Source organism: Ceratosolen solmsi, unplaced genomic scaffold (assembly GCF_000503995.2).
Source record: "Ceratosolen solmsi marchali unplaced genomic scaffold, CerSol_1.0 scaffold56, whole genome shotgun sequence".
In the NCBI taxonomy this organism is placed as follows: domain Eukaryota; kingdom Metazoa; phylum Arthropoda; class Insecta; order Hymenoptera; family Agaonidae; genus Ceratosolen; species Ceratosolen solmsi.
The window spans coordinates 5,674,137-5,696,001 of record NW_011948425.1 but is presented as its reverse complement, the minus strand read 5'-3'; the positions used below and the strand labels follow the sequence as shown (position 1 = coordinate 5,696,001).

At 45.1% G+C, this 21,865-nt stretch overlaps 1 protein-coding gene across 1 annotated transcript in view; it reads right to left on the bottom strand.

Moving 5' to 3' along the window:
- The window catches only part of Poxn (paired box pox-neuro), a 30,699-nt gene that overhangs the window by 3,270 nt on the left and 5,564 nt on the right, over positions 1–21,865 (bottom strand). Inside the window, exons 2-4 of the mRNA XM_011500471.1 lie at positions 19,718–19,754; positions 7,588–7,808; positions 1–23 (exon numbers count right to left, since the gene is read on the bottom strand). The exon at positions 1–23 is cut by the window's left edge and continues 245 nt beyond it. Of these exons, the coding sequence (XP_011498773.1) occupies positions 1–23; positions 7,588–7,808; positions 19,718–19,730 (257 nt within the window). The 5' untranslated portion in view covers positions 19,731–19,754. The remainder of the gene's footprint in view (positions 24–7,587; positions 7,809–19,717; positions 19,755–21,865) is intronic.

Here is a 21,865-nt window from a genome sequence, read left to right as displayed (position 1 = left end):
GCCACTTGCTGCAAACAGTCGCCCTTTGAGTTACATGAAACACACTCGAGTATCCATTAAAGGCTGCATTATCTAATTTATCGCTTATGGTTTTATGATTATAGATTGGCTTTAAGCGCGTACATCGTCGCCTTGCGATTTGATAAGAGGACGAACGCGTGGAGGGGGGTCGAGCTAAATACGGTGTACGTAAGTACGGGAAATTGATTCGTGATTGGTCTAGGCTACAGCTCGTCGCCACTCAATGACCAACAAATTTTGGCCAAAAGAATTTTGCTAAAAATATCCCCGTTTATTAAGTATTTACTAATAAATGGCAACTTTGACTCGCGGTAGGGATGAGGTAAGGTTCGTCGCCGTCGACGGTCGTTAGTTCGTTTTCATTAAAAAAACCGTCGTCGCATAGATTATAAAGTTTCGTAGCGAGCGAGCGATTGAAATGTAACTCGTCACATCCAGCACGAACGCATAAATAATAAATGTACAGCCTTGGCGGTGGTCGGGTGGTATCCGAATGGGTGGTTTGGGGGGGGGGGATGGGTGCGACGTTCTGGCGGCGTTGAAGGGGAGGAGGAGGATTGGCCATTTCACGTGTACGAAATCCATATATCGAGTGTAAATGCCAGCCCCGACACGTAAGCTTGAAATATTACAGGGAAATATTGCCCGGTCGCTCGCAATAAGCAAAGAGCCTAACGATTCGCGAAAAATCCGCGGCGCATGCGCCCCCGTGGCCCTACGGCGCCTCGGCCTTGAATGGAGCCTCGGGGTCGGAAAGCGCCGACGCGGGCCGAAAGGAGGGGCGACGATGGGACGGGGCGTGTTCAACCTCGCGAAAACCCGCGTCGTCCCGTTATCACTCGTCAGCACCATGTCGCCGCCACCCCGGGATAATTACCGCCCGGGCGGTTTGACCGAGCGCCTCCCCCTAGCCGGCTTATCTAACGTTTAACGGCAGATGTCCTACCCAATTCCCGCACTTACGTGAACATTAGTACAGCACCAGTCGTTGTGTCGCGCAATTATTGCTTCCAGGGGACGGAAGTGTCAGATTCCTATCTGAGATGCTACTTCTATTGCCCTCTCTCACTCCTGCAGTTGCTTCCCTCCTCGTCGCGTCATACGGATCCTCGCTTGTTCACGCACACACGCCCGCGCGACATGTCACCGACATGATCGGCCACCTAACCCGCTCCAAAGCTCTGCCCCCTGGCCCCTTTCTTCCCACGAGTCAACACTCGCAGCCCGACACCTCGCAGTGGTGCTTTAATCCATGTTGTTTACGTCCTCCTCCTCGCGACGCCTTACTTGCCCTGGGCTTTAATAATCGTACCTCTTCATCTCGAGCGATACAAAGTTCTGGCCACTCAGGCATTCCCAATTCGGCCCCGGAAGAACATCGGTTTGCCGCTCGAAGGAAGGATTCCGACAACTAGATCAGCCTTCGTGGCCTTTGCTAAATTGACTCGTTTCCGGTATTAAAATAATTATAACCCGTCAAGTATCTTGTTTCTTACCTCTCCAAATGCGGCCAAAGACCAATTCATTCTGTTCCCCCCCCCCCCACCCCGTAATAATGTACTGCGTATTTTAAAGATAACGTTTGCTAATCGATGCGCAACTCCAGTCGAAGATCCTTACATAATTCTGAGTAAGAAATTATGCGAAAGAACAGTACAACCTAGTTATTGAAAAGTGCTTGAATCCTGATTCTTTGCTCGTGCATTCCCTATTCTTGTTCACTCTTACTTATACCTTTTCATCATCCACGCGAGCCTCGTCGAGACTCTTGATTTATTCATAAGGCAAAATATGACGGAACAAATAAATCAGAAACTCGTGACTTTCTTTCCCATAATTGTACGTGCACGCACGCACGCACGCACGCATGCACGCACGATATGCGCACATATATATTTAAATGTAATCTAACGGCAGCCAAGTTTTTTAAGAGTTGAGCAGAGGGACCGTCATTTTAATCCCTCGTACTCTTTACGATTGGCTTTGTTTGTAAATCATCGAGACGAGCTCTTGTGAAAACCTCACCAATCATCGATATACCTTACGAACATTTGATTCTCGATTAATTAGCTGACTGGGCGCGAAAAATCCCTTCCCACTAACGGTGCGCTTACCCCGGCCATGTAAATTGGCAGATCTCCGACACCTCGAAATCCCCGCGCGTAACCAAACCGGCCATGCCCCCCCCCCCCGCGCACACGCACACACACCGAACCTCACCCGCACCGTCGGCATAACATTAAAGCTCGCACGGACATTATGCCTCGCTAATTTGCAATTCAGATTCACGATCAAAGCCTCGGGAGCTCCCGGGGCTGAGAGTCACTGCCGGCAGTAAGCAGATGACGAAGCTCGCGGCCCGACCGAGCAGCGTCCTTATCGCCGATCGATGAGGGACGCCGGGAGAGGAGGTGACAACAACGTGTTCCTGTCCTCCTCGCCAACCTGCCCCAACCCCATCGTCACATCGAGCCTCCTCTTACGACCCTTACGACCCTTTTTTTTCGGTTACTCGTCCGCGATCCTCCCGTAATTTGCCCACGACAACTGTCATTTTCTAGGAGAGAACGCGATGGCCGAGCGTGATTAGGCCGACGAGGACGGCGAGGACGAAATTGTTTACCGGTTAGCACCTCGAGCTCCAACGATTGTCGCCGGATGTTAATTCGTGAGTCGTGGTAGAATCGTGGGCGGCCCATCGTGTAACTGCCCTGGAAATGAGAGACGCGAGTTTAAACAATTACTCGTTTCTATTTCCGTGGCGGTTAAGTGGATTTGGTGCGTGACGCGAGAGGATCGAATTTGAATTTTTTTTTTTTTTGTTTTTGTTATTGTTTTTGTTCTTTATTTTTTTTATCGATGAGCTACTGCACTTACTCGAATGTATTTATGAAGGGTAATGACGTTGTCAATTGTATCCGTCTTGTGTATGAATTGAGTCGAGCGAGGCTTACAAGGTAATTTGAATGTACGCTCGACGCACTGTGCTCGCTACCAAGATCGATTGATTCGCTGTCATATTGTGAACATAAAATTCGTATAGTCGGATTTTTGCTGGACTTGTATGTTTGTAAAGTCACGGTTGACATTCACGATAGCGCGATGATAATCGCGTGAGGAATATTACATTGAATTTATTATCGACTAGTGTAAATGCGCGATGCAATCTTCATGAATAATACGACGTTATTTCGAGGTGAAGAGGATAGGAGAAGGTAGGACGGGGATTTAGGATAAATAGTATATTTCCGAGTATTGATTGGCTGGATAAGGCAGTGGAAAAAGCCCGAGTAATAATGTTCGTATCGCGGTAATTGTTTATATCGATATGAAAATCGAAAGGGAAGAAAATCGTAGGGGATTTTTTTTTCTTCTTTCTATTTAAAGGAGAGACAAGTAGATACGTTGGACTATACGCAATTGTCCCGTTCTCTTTCATTCCGAGTATATTGCCTTCCTCCACCACCTCCGCCACCACTAAATCATGCATTGAATTATAATTATAGAAAGGAGAAGTGTATTATTTTCCGGGGACGTGACGTAGGAAAGGATCGTGAACTCGACGCGACCCGTCGCGCTTTTCGTTCCACGTTCCCGGCAATTTTTGCGTGGAAAATTCTTTTAAATGCTTTTCAGCGAAACGAATTATGGCCAGGTGAAATATTACCTCCCGACCGAGACACTTTTGTCCTCGACTGCGCGTTCCGAGCGTCGTTAAAACGTCGACGATTAACAAAATCCTACTACGTTCGTCGCGCTAATGGATCCCGAAAATCTTGCGAGGATGAGGAACGAATGATGTCGCTGCGCGCGTACGGTTAATCGATTCAATGACCTCGCAAAACTATCGCTCAGCTCGCGTAACTTTGCTTTAGAGATCCCCGGTTTCGTACTCGTTTGTTCCGTCGTTGTCGATTTTCGATTTGTCGCGAGTATGGGCTCGGCTTTTTCAAGCACCAAAGACAATTCATATGACTCGTTAACGTAAACGAGCGTCGGCTCGCGAGAGTCCTATAGTCCTTTGTGCGTCGTGTCTTTGCATTTGCATATTTCGCAGGACGATTTGTGTACTGTCGTGTTCTCGACTCGTTACGCTGCGCGTGCAAACACATGCGCCCGGATCCACGAGGACACGTGTAGATCAGCGACACGATAGTCAATGTTTGCGATTAACGTTGTACGAATGGATTAATTAACGGCGCCGCTGCTACGACAAACGTCCGACACGCTCGACGAGACCCGCGCTTTTGGATTTTCTCGAGCTTCTCGGCCTTCCTTGCGCTCGCACTTGCAAAGCTTCACTTCCTTCCCTAGATTTTACGATCATTGCCTACTAGGGTGTGACGAGGTAGGGTGTGATGAAGGATCGAGGGTATACTTTACTTTTAACGCCCTATACTCGGCATCAATGCTCAAATAAGATCTTATAATTCTCTGAATTAACCGTGTAATTAGAGTTAGCGCAATATATCGGGAAAAAAGGAGCGTGGCTTTGTGAGCGATTCATTAAAATCGAAAACGTTAAGAAGGTGCTTTGACTAAGATACGTATGTGCGTGCGCGTAAAGTAAATCCCAATATCCTTTGGGTCTTGCTTGCTTTCATTTCCAAGGAGCGATACGTTCAATTGCCATTAGAATAAACAGTAAAATCTTGTATAAGGACAATTCGCGTAAAGACGGCGATTTCACGTGTCTATATATTAAAAGCATTAGCATAAATAATTTATAAAATGAAAAGCCCAGGACGAATACGAGCCATTCGAAGGCTTATAAGTGGACGGTCGTATTTTTTCAGTGCAATAAGCGACGGAAGGCTACTCTCGTTTTTTGCACAGCTCCCCGCACAATTTCATTCTGCGCAACAAATCCAAATATTTATGCTAAAGCCCGTATATAAGAGCCCTGTAATTTTCTCAGCAATGGGCCCTCGCGCCACAAAACAAAACAAAACAAAACAAAACAATGGCAAAAAACACAAAACAAAAAACAAAACAGCGAAGCCACACACGCCCGGTTCCCGCTCGTATGCGCATCGACAATTAAGAAAACCGATAAGATTATCGTTTAATAGGGCAGTTGGCACCTCGGCACTTCCCACCGCATACGAGAGCTTTAAGCACGCGCCGTTAAGCGATGCCCGAAACTCGTCGCACGTGTACGTACGTGCGCATGTACGCGCGAGGGGCGCACGTAGAAAGAAAGCCCATGAAATTATGCTAATCGGGCCTCAAGCTACAAGGTGTTTGGATAATTGCGCGCGCCGTTCGAGTTCCGCGCACTCCGGCCACGGTCCATGAGCGTTCGCTTAAAATCGCATCGGCAACGCTCTCTCGCGTGCACGTGTGTGCGAGCGCGAAGCCGAGTCCGGTCCCTTTAAAAATATATCTTTAACGCGCCAATTATTACGGCAATAAACCTTCGAGAGCGAGGAGAAAGAACGGCCGGGCGGCCGAGGGTTGGAGGGAAGGGAGTAACACGCACGCGTGTGTGTGTATGGAAAGAAGCGCGGAGATCCGTCGATGGCGTATTGGTGGTGGTGGTGGTGGTGGTGGCGGTGGTGGCGGGGGGGGGGGGGGGGGGGGGGGGGGGGGGGGGGGAGGAGGGAGCAGCAGCAGCAGCAGCAGCAGCAGCAGAAAAAGCGACGTCGAGGCCGTCGCCGACGAGGCTTTTTTGTCCTCTTGTTTAAAGAGACCGTGAGAGGCACTCTGGTGGAGGAGGGGTTGGCGGTTTGGCCGAGGCCGAGGAAGATAGAGATTTTTCGTGGTGGTGAACTTTCTTGGCGCGCAAACCAGCGCTACACTTTTTTCGCACTCCCTTCGGCTTTTTCACTTCAGAAATATTTGCATAATTGGAAAGAGCAGCGGCAATAGTATGCCATATACGGATACGTGCGCGTGCCTATGTGTGCGCGCATATTACGGATGTGGTCAGGGGCCCTGCTTAAGAGTGACGAACTGATGGCTAGTTTCGAGCGATTTTTCCCGCACCTCGTTACAAAGTGTGAAATTTATCTATTTAACCGCGGTGTGTAATGCCACGGTTGCGCAGTTGGACAGCGATTTCGAGAAATGGGTGAAGGGAGGTTTTAACGTTATATGGACGCGATCATCGGCAGTCCAGTTAGGCCAACGATAAAGTTCACAGCGGTAAAAGAAAACCTTTACTGTGCTACAAATACGTAATTACCTCGGCTGTACACTTGGTAAATAAATGGGGCGGGGAAAAGAACAAAAAACAAAAAAAAAACAAAAAAAAAACAAAAAAACAAAAAAAGCCTCTTTCTTCAATTCCTTAGGCAAATTGATCTCGCTCGAGATAACATCGGCGCTTGTTACGTAAAGAAGGAAAAACTTGGTGGGTTGAAATTGATAAAACCAAGTGTATTAAATTATATTTATTATATTCGTTTAATTCAATTATTCATGGGGCGTGAAACGTTGTTCCGCTTGGCAATAGTATTTTAATAATCAAGGCTTGTATTATTAAAATAATTCATCAATGAATTAGTCATTGTAATACACCAGTTGGCAATATTTGGCAAATTTAATTTTCATTTATGAGTGATTTAAAGTAAAATAGTAAAAAATTTCGCGATTGTTGTAATTATTATTGAATGGCGGTGTACATTAAAGAATTGAAATTTTTAGCGTCAAGTCAAGATATCGTCTGCTTGTTAAAACTAAATTGTAATAAGAAATTTCATCAATTTCATCAACAACGAGTGTAAAGTAATTATGTCGTATCGATGGATCGATGAAGTCTATCTAGCCTTCGTACGATTAAATCCGTCAAAAACTGTTGATTTTAACATTTTATCTGATTCAACGAACGTTAATAAATCCATGGTCTTATACAACCAATAATTTTACGCTGCACTTTGAATAATTTGCCGGGGCTAGAGATAGGATCGTTGCAATTTTCATCTAGACGGTTTTTCACAATATTTAAGTAAGTAATTTCCGATCAACTTTACTCCTTTAATTACTTTATATAAACGTTAAATGTATGCGAAATTCTTACTTCCTTACCTGCGTGCTGCGTATTATTTTATTTTTATTCAATTATTAGCGTATGTCTGAATGTCTTTGTGTGTTATCTTTATTTGCCTTACAATGAATGAGACGAAAAAGTGAAAATCATTTGTTTAACATTAAAGTAATGCCGTTTAATGCCAAATTCCCGTTGTTTCTGTCAAATTTCTGTCCGAAGGCGTAACATTACACGAATATAATAAATACGCTTATTACGTTCATTTGCGGAAAAGTGTTGGAAATCGGTATAATCCCTCTAGGCAATGCCGGTACATCACTCGAGTAGATTTAAAAGTCCTTTTAAACGGATATCGTTACAACTAAAATCGAGCATAAAATTAATGCCAATTAAATGTCAATAATGTATTATATAGTCCAAATTGAGACAATACAAAGCGCTCGATAAAAAAAAACTCTCTCGGCTCAGTTTTCCCTTTTTCCATTGCTTTTCCGAAGCGTGCTCGCCGTTTTATATTAGGAAATGGATTATTCGTGCACATCGGATCGGGATTATTAAGGAAAACGATGGTGTACCTTGGTTTTGCTGCCGCCAATGCTACCGGGTCTGATACTCCCGGTCTCGTAGAACCTCGTGAGGATCTTGGAGACGCAGCCATGAGACACCAGGAGTTGGCGCGATATGTCGCAGGGTCTCACGCCCACCAGTGCCAGCTGAACAATTTTTTGCCTCACGCAATCCGGTAATGGGCGACCGTTCACGAAGACCCCGCCCAATTGGTTAACTCCCGCTTGACCTGTGAACGTAAAGAAGTACGAGGTGAGTGTGCTGCAAGTGTAGGGTAACGAGTGCTTTATCTTATGATATTGTCCGCTAATTAATTGGACTTTGATGGCAGTTTTGGGAAAGGTGGCCTGAGCGAGCCGACGAAAAGTCGCTTCTATGATTAGATAGATAGATAGATAGATAGATAGATAGATAGATAGATAGATAGATAGATAGATAGAGAGAGAGAGAGAGAGAGAGAGAGAGAGAGAGAGAGAGAGAAATAGAGCGGCCGATTGTTTATCGGTAGTTAACGGCTATTGGTTCAACATCTCATAACCAATAAACCCAATTCCTCAATAATAACGACAGCTGAGCCCGCGTTATATCAATTCCAGACTTTTACTTCCTCGTTCTTGCGCAGCCTCCAAAGACATTACCTTGAAACTATCGTGCAAGCCCATTTCGACGGGAATGCGCGAAAATTTTCCTTCATCTTTTTTAGTTCCCCGAGTTTCGCGCTTATACGAGCGCCTCTAATTAGGCTGTAACAATTTTACTTTTCGTACAGAATACTAGTGCAATTGCTTGGAAACGCAATTATTTGTAATTTCGTATATGCTGTAAAATGTAGGCGCAAAGTGAAAAGTTGTTAAGGGCCGTGCTTAGATTTTATGATATTATCATAATTTCGTGTTGAATATTACAATAGCAATAAAATTAAAAGCTTATCGACAAATCCTCACCTCCAGGTCATAAATATTGCAGACAACTTTTCAACAGACAACTTCCCCAATATTTATATATTCAAATAACGCAATATTTTGTTTGTCAAACTGGTTTCAGCGTTCTTCTACATCTTTTATTCCTCGTCTCGTTCACTTATTTCCTTTCTTCTTCAATTTTCTCCATTTCTTTTTATTCTTCTTCTAAGCGTTAGATCCGACGTTATTTTGGCAGACGTTGCCGCACTCGCGCGTTTGCCGTGTAAACGAAAATCCGCTGCGATGTTGAAATTCGTTGAACCACTCGCATTATATTAACTTTATGGTGAATATTAATTAGAGATAAAATGAAATATAAATTTAATACGACCAATTACACAGGCCTCGGGACATACGAAAATTCGTGCTTTCAGGAAAAATGAAAAATTTAAACGATTGTTAAAATAATATCGCTGTCGAATAATTTATTTAAAGCGAGCGTTGCGTATATTGAGTGGGGGCATTAGTGTCGGTTTCCTGACCTAGAGCGATACCAACTTTTATTATCAATTTTGATTTATACACAAAATATTGAGTCTTACAAGTGCTTCGACTCGACGAAGGCCACTCGGCTTTAAAAACTTGTGATCCTGTGCGTTATGTCATATTAAAATATTATCTTGGTAATATGTATATGTAAAGTATGTCTTTGATCATATAATAATCTTTACACTTTACCAGTTGGTAAGGTGGCTGGGGTGTAGAGATAGATAGATAGATAGATAGATAGATAGATAGATAGATAGAGAGAGAGAGAGAGAGAGAGAGAGAGAGAGAGTCAGGAGAGAAATCTACAATCCTCTTGCTCTACAATTACAACGAGTTAACGTCCTACTCAATATTAATTAAGCTCGTGCGTTATTTCTACGATATATTAATTACAAGGAAAAACTGTCCACGTGGTAAACTACATTAAGTTGACTTAATGTGGCGGATGAAGAATTATTTTACCAGGTAACTAGAAAAGCTTCTTTCAACTCTTGTTCCTCGACAGGCCGCTTTCGACATCTACTCTCTCATCCTCAGTCAATTAAAACCATCTATAATATGAACTCAAAGACATCGCTTTACCATCGCGGTTTCCCGAATCGTCGTGGCGCACAGTCCCTTTAGCCAAAAAGTTCATTTACATCGTGATGTGAGGCGAAGCCGAGGCTTCTGTAACACCGATCAAGGTGGTCGCCATTCGATCCGAGTTATCCTGCATTTGGATTATGACGCGAGGCGTTCACCGCTCGCATCCAAATTCCGATTATACGACGATTTCGTAATTATGCTGTTGCTCCTTTAACGCCTTACATACCTTAATGCACCGTATTATGCAGAATATTACCATTGTGAGGGATCTCTAAGGTTGTGGGCAGTGGGATAGAGATACCGAGGAAAGGTGAGATGTAGATAGTTAGATAGATTAATAGATGGAAAGAGATTAGGTGCTCGGTATGAGGGTGGCGAGATGGGAGTGAAAGATGGGCAGGTGCCTGCCGAACTCTGTCGCGCGTCTAATGATCCACGAGGAGGATCTCGGTTTCGCGTGTCTCTGCCGCTGCGAGACATCTAATTAGTTTAAAGCTGCGCGCCTTCTTGGCAAACCCCACGGAGGGGTGGGGTGGGGTGGGGTGGGTGTGTTGAATGTGAACGAAGGGCAGACAGGCAGTCAGGCAGTCAGGCAGGCAGGCAGACAAGCAGACCAACGAAAGAGGGAAGGAGAAAAGTTCGCACCACGAGAGAACCCTAGACCAAAATTGCTTCCTGCGAAAAGGCGAATCGTCGACCTTTACGAGCCCGCTCTTTCACACACACTCTCTACCTATCTCACTCACTCTCACTCACTCACTCTCACTCACTCACTCTCACTCACTTTATCTATCTATGTATCTATCTGTCTATGGACATCTCGGGCGTTGGGAGAACAAATAGAAAAGAGGCTAGGAGAGGCTAGGGCGACTTTTCACCTGCTCAACCTATTAGAAACGGCGAAGCAGTAAAATGTCAAAGGGAAGGCTGCGTATGGATAAGGCGCAGGCCCGATAATTAGCCGGGCTATCGTGCGAGTAGAGTCGCTAAGGGGGCCGATAGCCATCGTGAGCGCGAGGCGGCTTTCTTACGTTAGAAGTCGCGAGGCGCGTCGAATCTCGCAAATACTTCGAGCGGCTCGTTATTACGACGAGATCGGGAGCCTCTTTCTCTAGCCCCGACTCGCCGCCCGGAGTCGCTTATTGCCCGTTACGGGCGGGGAGGAGCCAGCCGTCCCTCTATGTGCGCCAAGTGCGAAATTCGTCGAGCTTTTTATTTTCTTTTCGTGGAATGCTTTTGTACGTGCGACGAACGTCATTAGTTGCTATATGATGCCGTAGCCTGGAATTTAATCAGCCGTTGACGACGACGACGCTTCTTGCTCAAGAAGGAGCCCTTTGATTTTACTTATGGCTAATTAAAGAATACGTTTTATATGATTAACTTCTTTCTTCATCTACATTGTACGCGAATTCGCCGACGACTCCCCTCGACCCTCGTCCCACCGTCCGCCCAGCCGCTCTATGTTTATCAACTTATTTGTCACCTTGGTTATCCAGCTTCATCACCGCGTGTTCGTATTAATCGACGATCCTGACGTGTAACGGCACTCTCCTACCCATCCCCTAATCGATCCTGATTTTTCATTTTATTTCCATCTATTTTCACCTCCACCCTCCATCCTTCCATCCCTCCACCCCCGTTTCTAATAGTAGCGCTCGGATATTGTCCGATCCATTTAGCCTCTGCAATCAATCGTCGCACTCTCCGCGTATGAAAACAATGCTCTTGGCACATTGTTGTAATCACTATTGGCCTCCTTACTTTCTCTGCGTTGTACGTTATTTCGTTTTTTATTTTTTATTCTTATACATTTATTATTCCAATACCAGAATCTATTTAAATGATATCTCTAAATCTAGAATTTTACTAATGAAAACAAGTTGCAATACACGTGGTGAGTCATTTATGAATTTTTAAAATATCCAATAATTATAATGTTTTAATACAAAATATCATCTTTATAATCACAAGCAATGCACGTGGAGCAGAATGTAATTCGCCAAATTTAATTCTTGACTTGTGTAAATAGAGCAGTAAAGTTGAATAAATTTTAGTTTTATTAGTTTTATTTCTTATATATATATATATATATATATATATATATATATATTCTTGTCACTATAAGTCTTGTGAAACGCAAGCTTTTCAAAAGTGCGGCAAAAATTCCAATTCAACCAGCCATTTATCATCTCATTCTCCAATAATCGAATTTCACCATCAATGGATTCGCACAATCTCAGAGCAAATAAAATGACCGATATATATATATATATATATATATATATAATTGAGCCATAATAAAATTGCATCCCAACACTCTGCCAAAGACAAAAATCCGACGTTTGCACCAAAAAATTATGGCTACAACCTCAAATCGATAAAAATGACGCTACGCTTTGGGCATTCGAGTTAAACTTTTCGGATCTCTCGTCCACGTCATCGTCTCGTCCTCGTTCCACCTTAGCCGTCCAGCGTCGCACCAGCTTCTACGGGAAGTCGAGCATCCGACGGCAGATGGGGCGCGTCCTCGTGTAACGGGTAATGCGGATGCCGACGGTCGCTCAAAAACCGGCGACTTCGGTTTTTCCTCCTTTCGCGCTTGGGTCGCGCGCCGTCACGTTCGCGCGCATTATTTCGGCTGGAGCGCGCGGCTAATTATCCCGCCGCGCCTACTAATAATGCCATTAACTCAATTACCCGGAGTACAGCGAGAGGCAGAGTACGCGCCGTAGCTAAAAAAATCCGGGCCTTTAATTTTCGGCTCGGAGGACTAACGATGGCCCCCCTGCGGATTCCACGCTGCTTCGCGCGTAAACTTTCGCGAACCTACGCTGCTCGAGACTCGATATCACGGGGCCCCATGATCTTCGAAGCGCTCCGGCACTTTCGCAAAAGCTCGTAATTTCACGACATGAGGGACTGGGTTGCCCCGTCCGTCTCCTCGGCCGCGGCAAAAAGTTATTAAAGGATCGATTAGCATTCCATTTCTTACCGAGGGCGACATCGAATCGACATTGATTCGCGCGATACGGGCAATTTCGCGAGGAGAGAGAGAGAGAGAGAGAGAGAGAGAGAGAGAGAGAGAGAGAGAGAGAGCGGGGATAAGGAGGAACGTGGGCCGAAAATAGTAGCCGGTTCGCGAAAACTACGGGGCTACGCGCGTTCTCAAGTTGGTAGGAAGGAAAAAAGCGAGCCGTTACCTCCCGCGCGAACATCAAAGATGCGCGCACATGGCTTCCGCCGGCCGACTCCTAGCCCCGGACAAAGACGAGGAAAGGAAACGGCCCACCCGGGCGCCTCGTCTCGTGTGAAATTGCGCGCGCAGGCAGGCAGGCAGGCAAGCCAGGGACGGTGACGACGGGTGACGCGAAATTATTATTACGACAAAAACGGGCACGAGTCGGTATCTTGGCCCGAGATCAGTCCCACAGTGCCCCACGACACTTTCGTCGTAATTGCGAGGTGCACACGGCGCATCAGCGGGAGTGCTTGTGATTTCCGGAGATTAGTCCCCGGTAATGATGATTTGTGCATGATGGTAATTTAATGATTAGAGGAAGACTCGGGCTCGTCGGCATTTTCGCCTCTTTTATTTAACGTTCGAGAGTGTGGCTCGCGAATAATTTACTTCTCTCGGTCGATCGTTAAGTTCAAATTTATGGTTATCCATCCCAAAAAATATCCAATATTACCTGCATATTTATTTCGCTACCGTGACTATGAGTCTATTAGCCTTTCATTTTATTTAATGGCCGAGTTAAATAGATTAGAGGGGCGAGGGACAACGGGATGCAAAGGTTTTTGCAAAATTTCTATGGCTCGAGCTAGCCGGGCTACGTTATCCGATGGAGCAAAAATGTATTTTACGTTGGCTAACAAATTTTTCAAATGCATTTGGTAGGTCATTCGATAAGGTTCCATTCCTTATGCGCGCTAATATAGCAATTACATAGCGCACGCGGTAAATTGCAATTGTCTTATTGAATCGCCTATACCTTATTGCAATAGTTCATTAACTCTCATCATTACTATTTATATTATCGTCGTCGTCGTCGTCGTCGTCGACATTATTATTATACTTATTTCTGAATAAGTTATAAATTTTATTTAATTTTTTTTTTATCAATTTAAGCTTATTTATGCCTGGCGTACTTTACTTTTCAATTATAAAATGATGAGAGTCGTCGTATTACGAAATGCGCCATGTTTTTTCTCTGTATGAAATACTTACAAGCACGATAAATAAGGATGTCAATTTTTTTAATCCCTCCTTGCTATTTAATACTAACAATTTGAAGTAATACTGGGCCCCGTAAGAATTAATTTAAGACAGTTACAAAAAAAGAAGGCAATATTGTCGACGATTTCGTAACAATTTCGAGATGACAATTTCAAATGTGCTATGAAAAAAAAAAAAAAAAAAAAAAAAAAAAAATAAAAAAAAAAGTAAAAGAAAAACAAAAATGAGAGAAAAAAGGAAAAAGGAAAAATATAAATAAATGAAATTCCCTTCCAACGACGACTTGCTTTAAGAAAACTTCTCTATTACCAACAATTTCACGGATTTTTTTTTTTCCCACGAATTGTTTTTAATTTGAAATTAATTTAGTTTTTCGCGCGCTGTAGTCGGGTATTTTTTTTGTTTGTTTTTTTTTTTTTTGTTTTTTATTATTTCGCTTTTTTTTACTCTCGTAACTCACTGCCATCGATAATAACGACGGCCGCGTATAAATGTAATGGCTTCGTCGCTCGGCTTGGGACGGGACAAGGATTGATTCCCCGACATTATTAACCGTTCTCCCATCTTCTTCACTCGCCCAACATGTCCCCGCTTGTAGGAAAAGCCACAGGATGATAAGCTGCCGAAGCGCTGGTGCAAAGCACCAATACGAGGAAGGTGTAATTACATCGACGAGTAGCGCCGGGCTAAGCGCACGTCGACCTGAGCTGATGAGATCTCGCGAATCGAAGGACGAGGTCGCAATGCAAACAAATTGCACACATGTGAAAGCGGGTCAGTGGGGGCAGGATGCTAAACGGCTCGCAATGGTAGAAGCGGTGGGCGGGGTGCAGGTGAGGGGTGTATGAGGGTGAGGGGCGGATGGGGGGGGGGGTTATCAAGATGGGCCGAGGGGCAATTTGGGCGATTGGGCTCGCGAGGGAAGGCCGCGATCGCCCCATGAAACAATAACGCGTCAACGGGGCCCCTCAAAATTAGCTGGCTAATACGCGAGGGAGGGCCGCCGATGGCTATCGGACCCTTTGCCCATTTAGCCTTTATCTCTAAGCACACGTAGGCACAAGGGCGGGCGCACCTGCGCTGTCGCCTCCTAAACGGATCCTCCCGATCCCTGTCCGTTCCTCCTCCTTTTCGCCCGAGTGCGGAGGCACGCGACGAAGCGAGAAGCTTCGAGGGACTCGGATTCACCATGAGGCGCATTTTACTTTTTTTGCCATTGTTTTTCTTGTTGCTTTATGCGCCCTTTTTTTTTATTTCGCGAGTCGAAGGGCTCCCCGTGCCGATGGGCTTCTCGTTTTTTCAATTTGTAGCTGCGCTCGCTGAAAAGTGTTGATTAACGCGATGTGCCCTCGAACTTTTATACTTAATGTGCCCTGCTTAAACACACCTGTCCATTCGCTCATCATACCGACGTATAAATGATAAAATGGTTATGTCCTTTTGATGGAAATCTTTTAAGATACCTTTGAATTTTATTGTTTGCTTTTGTGTTGTTATTATTTTTTCTTTTCTTTTCTTTTCTTTGTTTCTGTTTGTTTGTTTGTTTGTTTGTTTGTTTGTTTGTTTGTTTGATTGTTCGTTTGATTTATCATCGTCATTACACGTGCGATTGCGCAAGTTTTTTTGCGACATTTGATGGACTACATTGAGCTTGGCTAAATTGCCAAACAGACGTATGTGGTAGATGGTTTTTAATTACCGACCCGTTGGAGATAATTGTGCATTTGATGCTCGTGGGGCGAACATCTAAATAGTCTCTTCGTCTATTCCTATGGACAATTTATCTATAATATATTTTAACTTTTATTCGACGATAAAATGCGACTTATGGTATATGTAAATCTTATTCGTAAAAGTTGAACAAGAAAGCTGAATAATAATGTGCGCGGCCCACTTGTACGTATAGAAATTAACGCTAAGTATAGTAAAGTAAAATAAGAAAGCAGAGAAAAGAGAAGAAAAAGTAGAGTATTATTTTATATAACGGAGACAAAGAGGTTCGATCGAATGAACAGCGTCAAGTTGTCTGGTTGGCTCGAATCTACGGAATCACTCTGGAAGTCCGACACACAAGCTCTTATCAAAACCAGTTTATCGTGCGGGTTTTTATCCTTTTACCGTTTCCACTAAACGCCCAAAGAAAGCCAAAGAATTGTATATTTATAAAAAAATATCGTCGGGACTTGTATCCCGAAGAGGCGAAAATTCATGGAACTTAGAAGAAGAATCGAGCAAATCTCTAAATGGTAATTAAATTGTCGCGGCCAATATTCGTTGTCGGCAAGCAAAAATGTAACGAGTATTCGACATATGTAAAAAGAAAAGTCGTTATAATTAAATGAAGAGATTGGAGACGGTAAAATTAATTAAATCGTCGATTCGTGTGATTTTATAGGATGCGGAAAAATGCGTTTGGGCCAAAAGTTGCTCGAGCCCGGGTGCGTCGCTCGAGTTTTTCGTGCGTCATTCGGAAGCCGAGACTTCTCTCGTCGCTAGCGTCTCGTCTTCATAAGCTTCGCGGTAGAGTCGAATAAAAAAATTGCACACACTTACACTCGCAAACGATACTTTCACGATTCAAACTCGGTAGCCAAACACTTTTTTCAAGGCCTTAATATTATGCGGTGTGCCGAAAGTTTTGACACAGCGACAACCGAGTAATTGTTAATCGATAAGCTTTGTGGGTCACATGTAACGCGGGTTTTATGATATAATTAAAGAATTTCAAAATTAGTCTTAACAAAGCAAGCAAATGAGCCTCGATTATTGATTTATTTAAAGGCTGTCGTATTGCCGTATTGGGCTATGGAAGAAATAATCGAGAAATTAACGAAAGCATCGACATTACCCTATCCATGGGTGAGATCATTAGTTTATTCTTTTATTCTTTTCTGTCTCTCTCTCTCTCTCTCTCTCTCTCTCTCTCTCTCTCTCTCTCTAACTATCTATCTATCCATCTATCTTTTCAAGTTACTAGCGATATCGATCGAGCCTACGTCTGAAATCCTAGCAAAGAAAATATTATGGCCTAGGTATGACGAGCATGGATAAATGCATCTTTGTGAAGCGCAAGAAGTTGGTTGGGTTTATAGTGGTTTGCGATGATTTCCCGTTATTAAAAGTTGTTTTATATTTATTTTAATTCTTATGAAATTATGGTTCGGTTTCTTTCATATTTCTTATCCGTATTCTTTATAAGCGTCGCAATAATGAAGACTTCTTTGTAAGAAATTAAGATGTTTTAATCTCGATTAAACGTGTTCAATTTTTTCTTATAAGACAATAATTTGAGCCTCTGATTACGTACAGATATTTTGAGTATACAATCAAGCAGATATTTTACGCTTAATACAAGCTTTACGAAACACAGAGGGGAGATTAATTATTAAATGCAATAAATTGGACGTAAATTTTGGCCCTATCGTAAAGTCTCGTTAAATTCTCCCAAGATTTTTGCCTCGCGGTTGCCAACGTTCCAACGACGCTCAAACTCCAGTAAAAAACAAAACTTATCCAAATCGTTAGAATATGTCGATATGATTCGATAATTCTCTACGTCAAATCCCCAACCGTCAATCCTTCGAATATTTTTCACCAGATTCAAGACAGTGGAACAAGAGCGCCTTCTTATGGACCACTGTCCTTTGGTCGGGAACATTTGAACGACAGCCAAACAATGTCATCATCTCGTAAAAAGAAAGTATATCAGCATCGTCGAAGGCGAATAATGCCTTGATAATTTCATACGCGCGTTCTCCTCCAATTACGAAGGTAGACGTTGCAGCTTGGCAAGATCGCGAAAGTCGACGCTATCGATCCCGCGGGTACGAAAAAGCGGGCGCCCCATTGAAAGAGTGCGACTCTCGGTCCCAAAGAGGCTGCTCACCTACCCGCCAATATGTAATCATCGCCGATAAGTGCGCGCACCGGGAAACATTGGCCGACGACACGCTCGTAAAACTCCATTCGGCGGCGCCCGGGCATTTCACGCTCAAGGCGCTTTTATTATTTGCCTTTGGAATTCGGGGAATACCAGACGGAGATCGTTGCCTGCCGCGTAGCGATTCCTAATGATTCGCTCGCCCGGTAAGCGAATAAACGCCCGACCAGCTACCCATCATTAATTTTATTGCGCCCCTTAATTCTAAAATATCGTCGACAAAATTAGTAAATCGTATGCTTTATGGGCTTGTGGATTAAACGCCGATCTCCTTAATGTTGCTTACGGCTGGATTTAGCGCGAGGAAGAGGTCCAGAAGCGTGGCGTACTTGTGCCAATGTCGATTTTTCCCATTGGCGTCCCGAGGCTGGACGCGGAGCACGCGAATGCAGGATTTCGAGTATCCGGAACGCGTACGATCTCGTGTTTACACGAGAACAAAGCCGCCGCTGCGACTTATAAATAAGCAGCTGCGTATCCTAGAATCGCTGGGCCGCATCCTACACGGATAGACATAAAATTTCCTGTTAATTGCCGTCTCAATGTCTGTGCCTTCCAAATCGCGACTCCGTCGTGCTTTACACGGTGCTGGTGTTGCGAGCGACGGCGGAAAAAAGAAGACGAACGGTGGCTCCGCCGGAGCGACGAGGTGAACGGGAGGGGACGGGATTTGATTTTTACTACCGGACGGTCATTTAATCATTCGGGGAGCCGCCCGTCGGCCTCTGATCTCGCCGCCATAGCATCGCGACGGTAGCAACGGATTTTCGGTATGCGTATCGCCGATCGATTAAACGATAACGATTAGCGCCTTGGGAGATGTTATTTATTCCTTATACTTTTTCTCGGCCTTTCCTCTGTTCTCCGTTCATCCGCTCCCCTTCCCCTAGCCCCTTTTAACTACCACAGCACCGCCACTACCACTACCACTACCGCTACCACCACCATCGTAACCGCTACCACTATCGCTACCACCGCCATCGCCACCATCGTAACCACTACCACTATCGCTACCACCGCCAACACCAACACCATCACTATCGCCACAACTATCACCACCATCCTCACCATCACCGTCACCATCACCATCACCAATACCACTGTGACCACCATCACTATTACCACACGATGCCGCCACGTCGTCACCAATGCCGTTTATACTATTTTAATTTTTCACGAACGACGACGAGATTTTACTGCTCTTCGCCTCCGTTTGTCGTTCATTTACTTGGGCCTTGGGGCCTACCTTTTTGTAACACGTGCGCGCGCGCTTTCTTCCTCCGCTCTTCGTCGTTCATCGCTCGTGGCTATACCCTCGTGGCTTAACGCTCGTGCCGCGATATAGATATCTCCTGTCCGAGAAAATCTGCGGAACTACGTTTATTAATATTTACAATTCGGCGGTTAGGATGAGATATTATAGCTTATTGTTTGGAAATTTCTCAATGATGAAGCTTCGAGCAACGAGGATGACGCCATTAGGCTACGATGTTAACGAGCAACGAATATATCATCGATAAATTTAGAGGAAGCAAGAGTACTCTTGAAGCTTCACCAATTCCGCATTACGGACAATTTCGATAAAAGATGGGTTGGATCGAGCAGGTTGGTCTGCGGGACGGGTAGAGGGGAAGGGGATAGGGACGAAATGCGCGACAGGAAAGCATTAACGGATAAAGCGAAGGATGATTTGACGCCGCATATCGGCCAAGTAAAATATCGTCTGTCATAAGACTTTAATCAATTCATGGTTTATTTTCATTTTTTAATTCCTTTCTCTGTCTCTGCCTCCGTACGTTCACTCTTAATTGAATCACGCATAAATAAAGTCGACAAACGTTGGCTCAGCTCGCTCCGTCTCGTGTCGTGAAATAGCAAAGTGAAAAAAGAATGAGACGAGGAGGAAGGAATCTTACCTGTGTGCGGCATTTCGGCGAGGGCCTCCAAGTCCAACTGAAACCGAAAATAAAGTATAAATTATTCCGAGTCGAATGCGTGCGAGACACAAGTGCGGGAAGGGGTCGCGAGTGCGCGACATTACGCCCATTAATATTCAGCCAGAGGAAGCCGCGCGCGATATGAAATCGCGTTATGGTTATGGGTGTTATATTCGGAGGAGTCCGTGCACACACGGGCATCGCGAGGTCCGCACGCGAAAGCCCGGGAGCGCCGCTAATGAATTTAAATGTATTCAAAAGGGCGCGCTTGACACTTGACATGGCAGCCCTTAAACATATGCAATCGAGCCGATAAGGAGGCCGGTAAAGTATGTTACGGCGGAACGCACGACCGTGACTCTCACGATTTCTTTTTCTACCAGAGGGCTGGAAAACTTTGACGCATTTCTTGGAATTACTTTTCTCAAGCTCAGCGGCAAATGGCCACGCGAGCCCCGTCGAATAATATTAAACCCCGGCGATGTTTGTCGAGGCTACGAGCGCGTCAGCATGCGAATCTCAACCGTACTTTTTGCCACGATCCGTCCACTCGTGCTAATATCCTCGGATCTCCTTTCCTTTTCGCTTCGAAAATTGCACTTGCATTTTACTAAAGACGGCAATAGCCACGAGCCGCTAAGGCCGTTAAGGCCGAATAGACAGCGTCCCGTTACAGCCGTCTATTATTATTCCCCCCCCCCTCCACACACACACGCACACATCCCACCCGATCACACCCCTCCTCCCACCAATCGCGAATCCCCCCTCCACAATAGCCTAGTCAACGATATACAAACGCAAACAATTTGTGCACCAGACAACGTTAGAAAGTTGCATTGGCAATCGTTCGTCGATAATCCCGAGTGCCTCACTCCAATACAAACGAATAATAAAAAATGATTCAGTGTCTTGCTCGCTACATCCTAAATGCTGTACATCCTAAATCGATTCGCTCCTAGTTTGCATACGTCCTTGATGCTGATTTTGGAGCTGGAAACGATATGCGCCTGATATATTAGCGAGCCTATCTACGGCTTTTATTATCAAGTAACATTGGAACACGAGCGAGGGACTGCAAAAGCCTAGGCTCCGTTTAATATCATCGAATAATCCATTTACCATCGGACGAGAAATCAAAGCGCGCATCTCCCTCACTATTCACCACGTGCGCAAACGGAGCCACACCCACTAAAACTTCTAATGTAACATCTATAAGAAATTGCCATGGATGGATAATGTCGTAATGCATACATTAATCTCCCGTGCCACCTTACCAATCACGATCACCCACTCATTGACCCGTAATAGTCTTACCACGAAGCGAGATGCCACGTTTCTCCGGACGAAGAATCGCGCCGCGTCATAAAGTCGAGCAGCGTCGTCCTTAATGCCTAATACCCATTATTAGGCTAGTTATTACCCATTAATAGTTTCTAGTGCACGAGCGAGCTGCGCCCTGGATCGGTAGAATCGGGAGAGCGGCGCCGATTTACCTCACTAGAGTACCAGCTGTCATAAGAATCAGTAGCGTGCGATCCGCGAACGCGAGTCCCCGATCAATTCGAAAGCGTCCGGGTGGGTGGCGATCGCTCGGCCACGCTTTCGAATTACCAGTGCTCCGAGTCTCGCGAGCCCTTAACACACGAAGGCTTATCGAGCGCCGCACGGTCGAGGGTCTCCAAACGCACGGCACGAGAGAAAATGAACAGCGCCACGGCTGCGTGCGCTTTGCCATGCAAATTAATGCGCGATTACCGAAGCGACCCCACGACGGCCGCTGCTGCGTTTTACTTTACCGGCCGCGACACGCCCTCGGCTTAATGGCGAGCTCGCGATGCCTACCCCCGCATTACGGTTGCATTACACGCTCCTTCGGTCGGTGCCGCGCGTCCACTCCAACCACCCTATAACCACCCGACCGCTGCCCGCAGCCGCGGCTAATCTGATTTAATTATTACACGTTAAGCGAGGGCCGAGTAGCGCGCCCAATCATCGGCGCTTACCTCAAGGGGAAAAGTCATGGAAGCGTCTGTTCGTCAGCTCTCGTACCGATAAAATCCCATGGGACAATGGGACGTTGCGGACAACACCCCCCCCCCCCCCCCCCCCCCCCCCCCCCCCCCCACC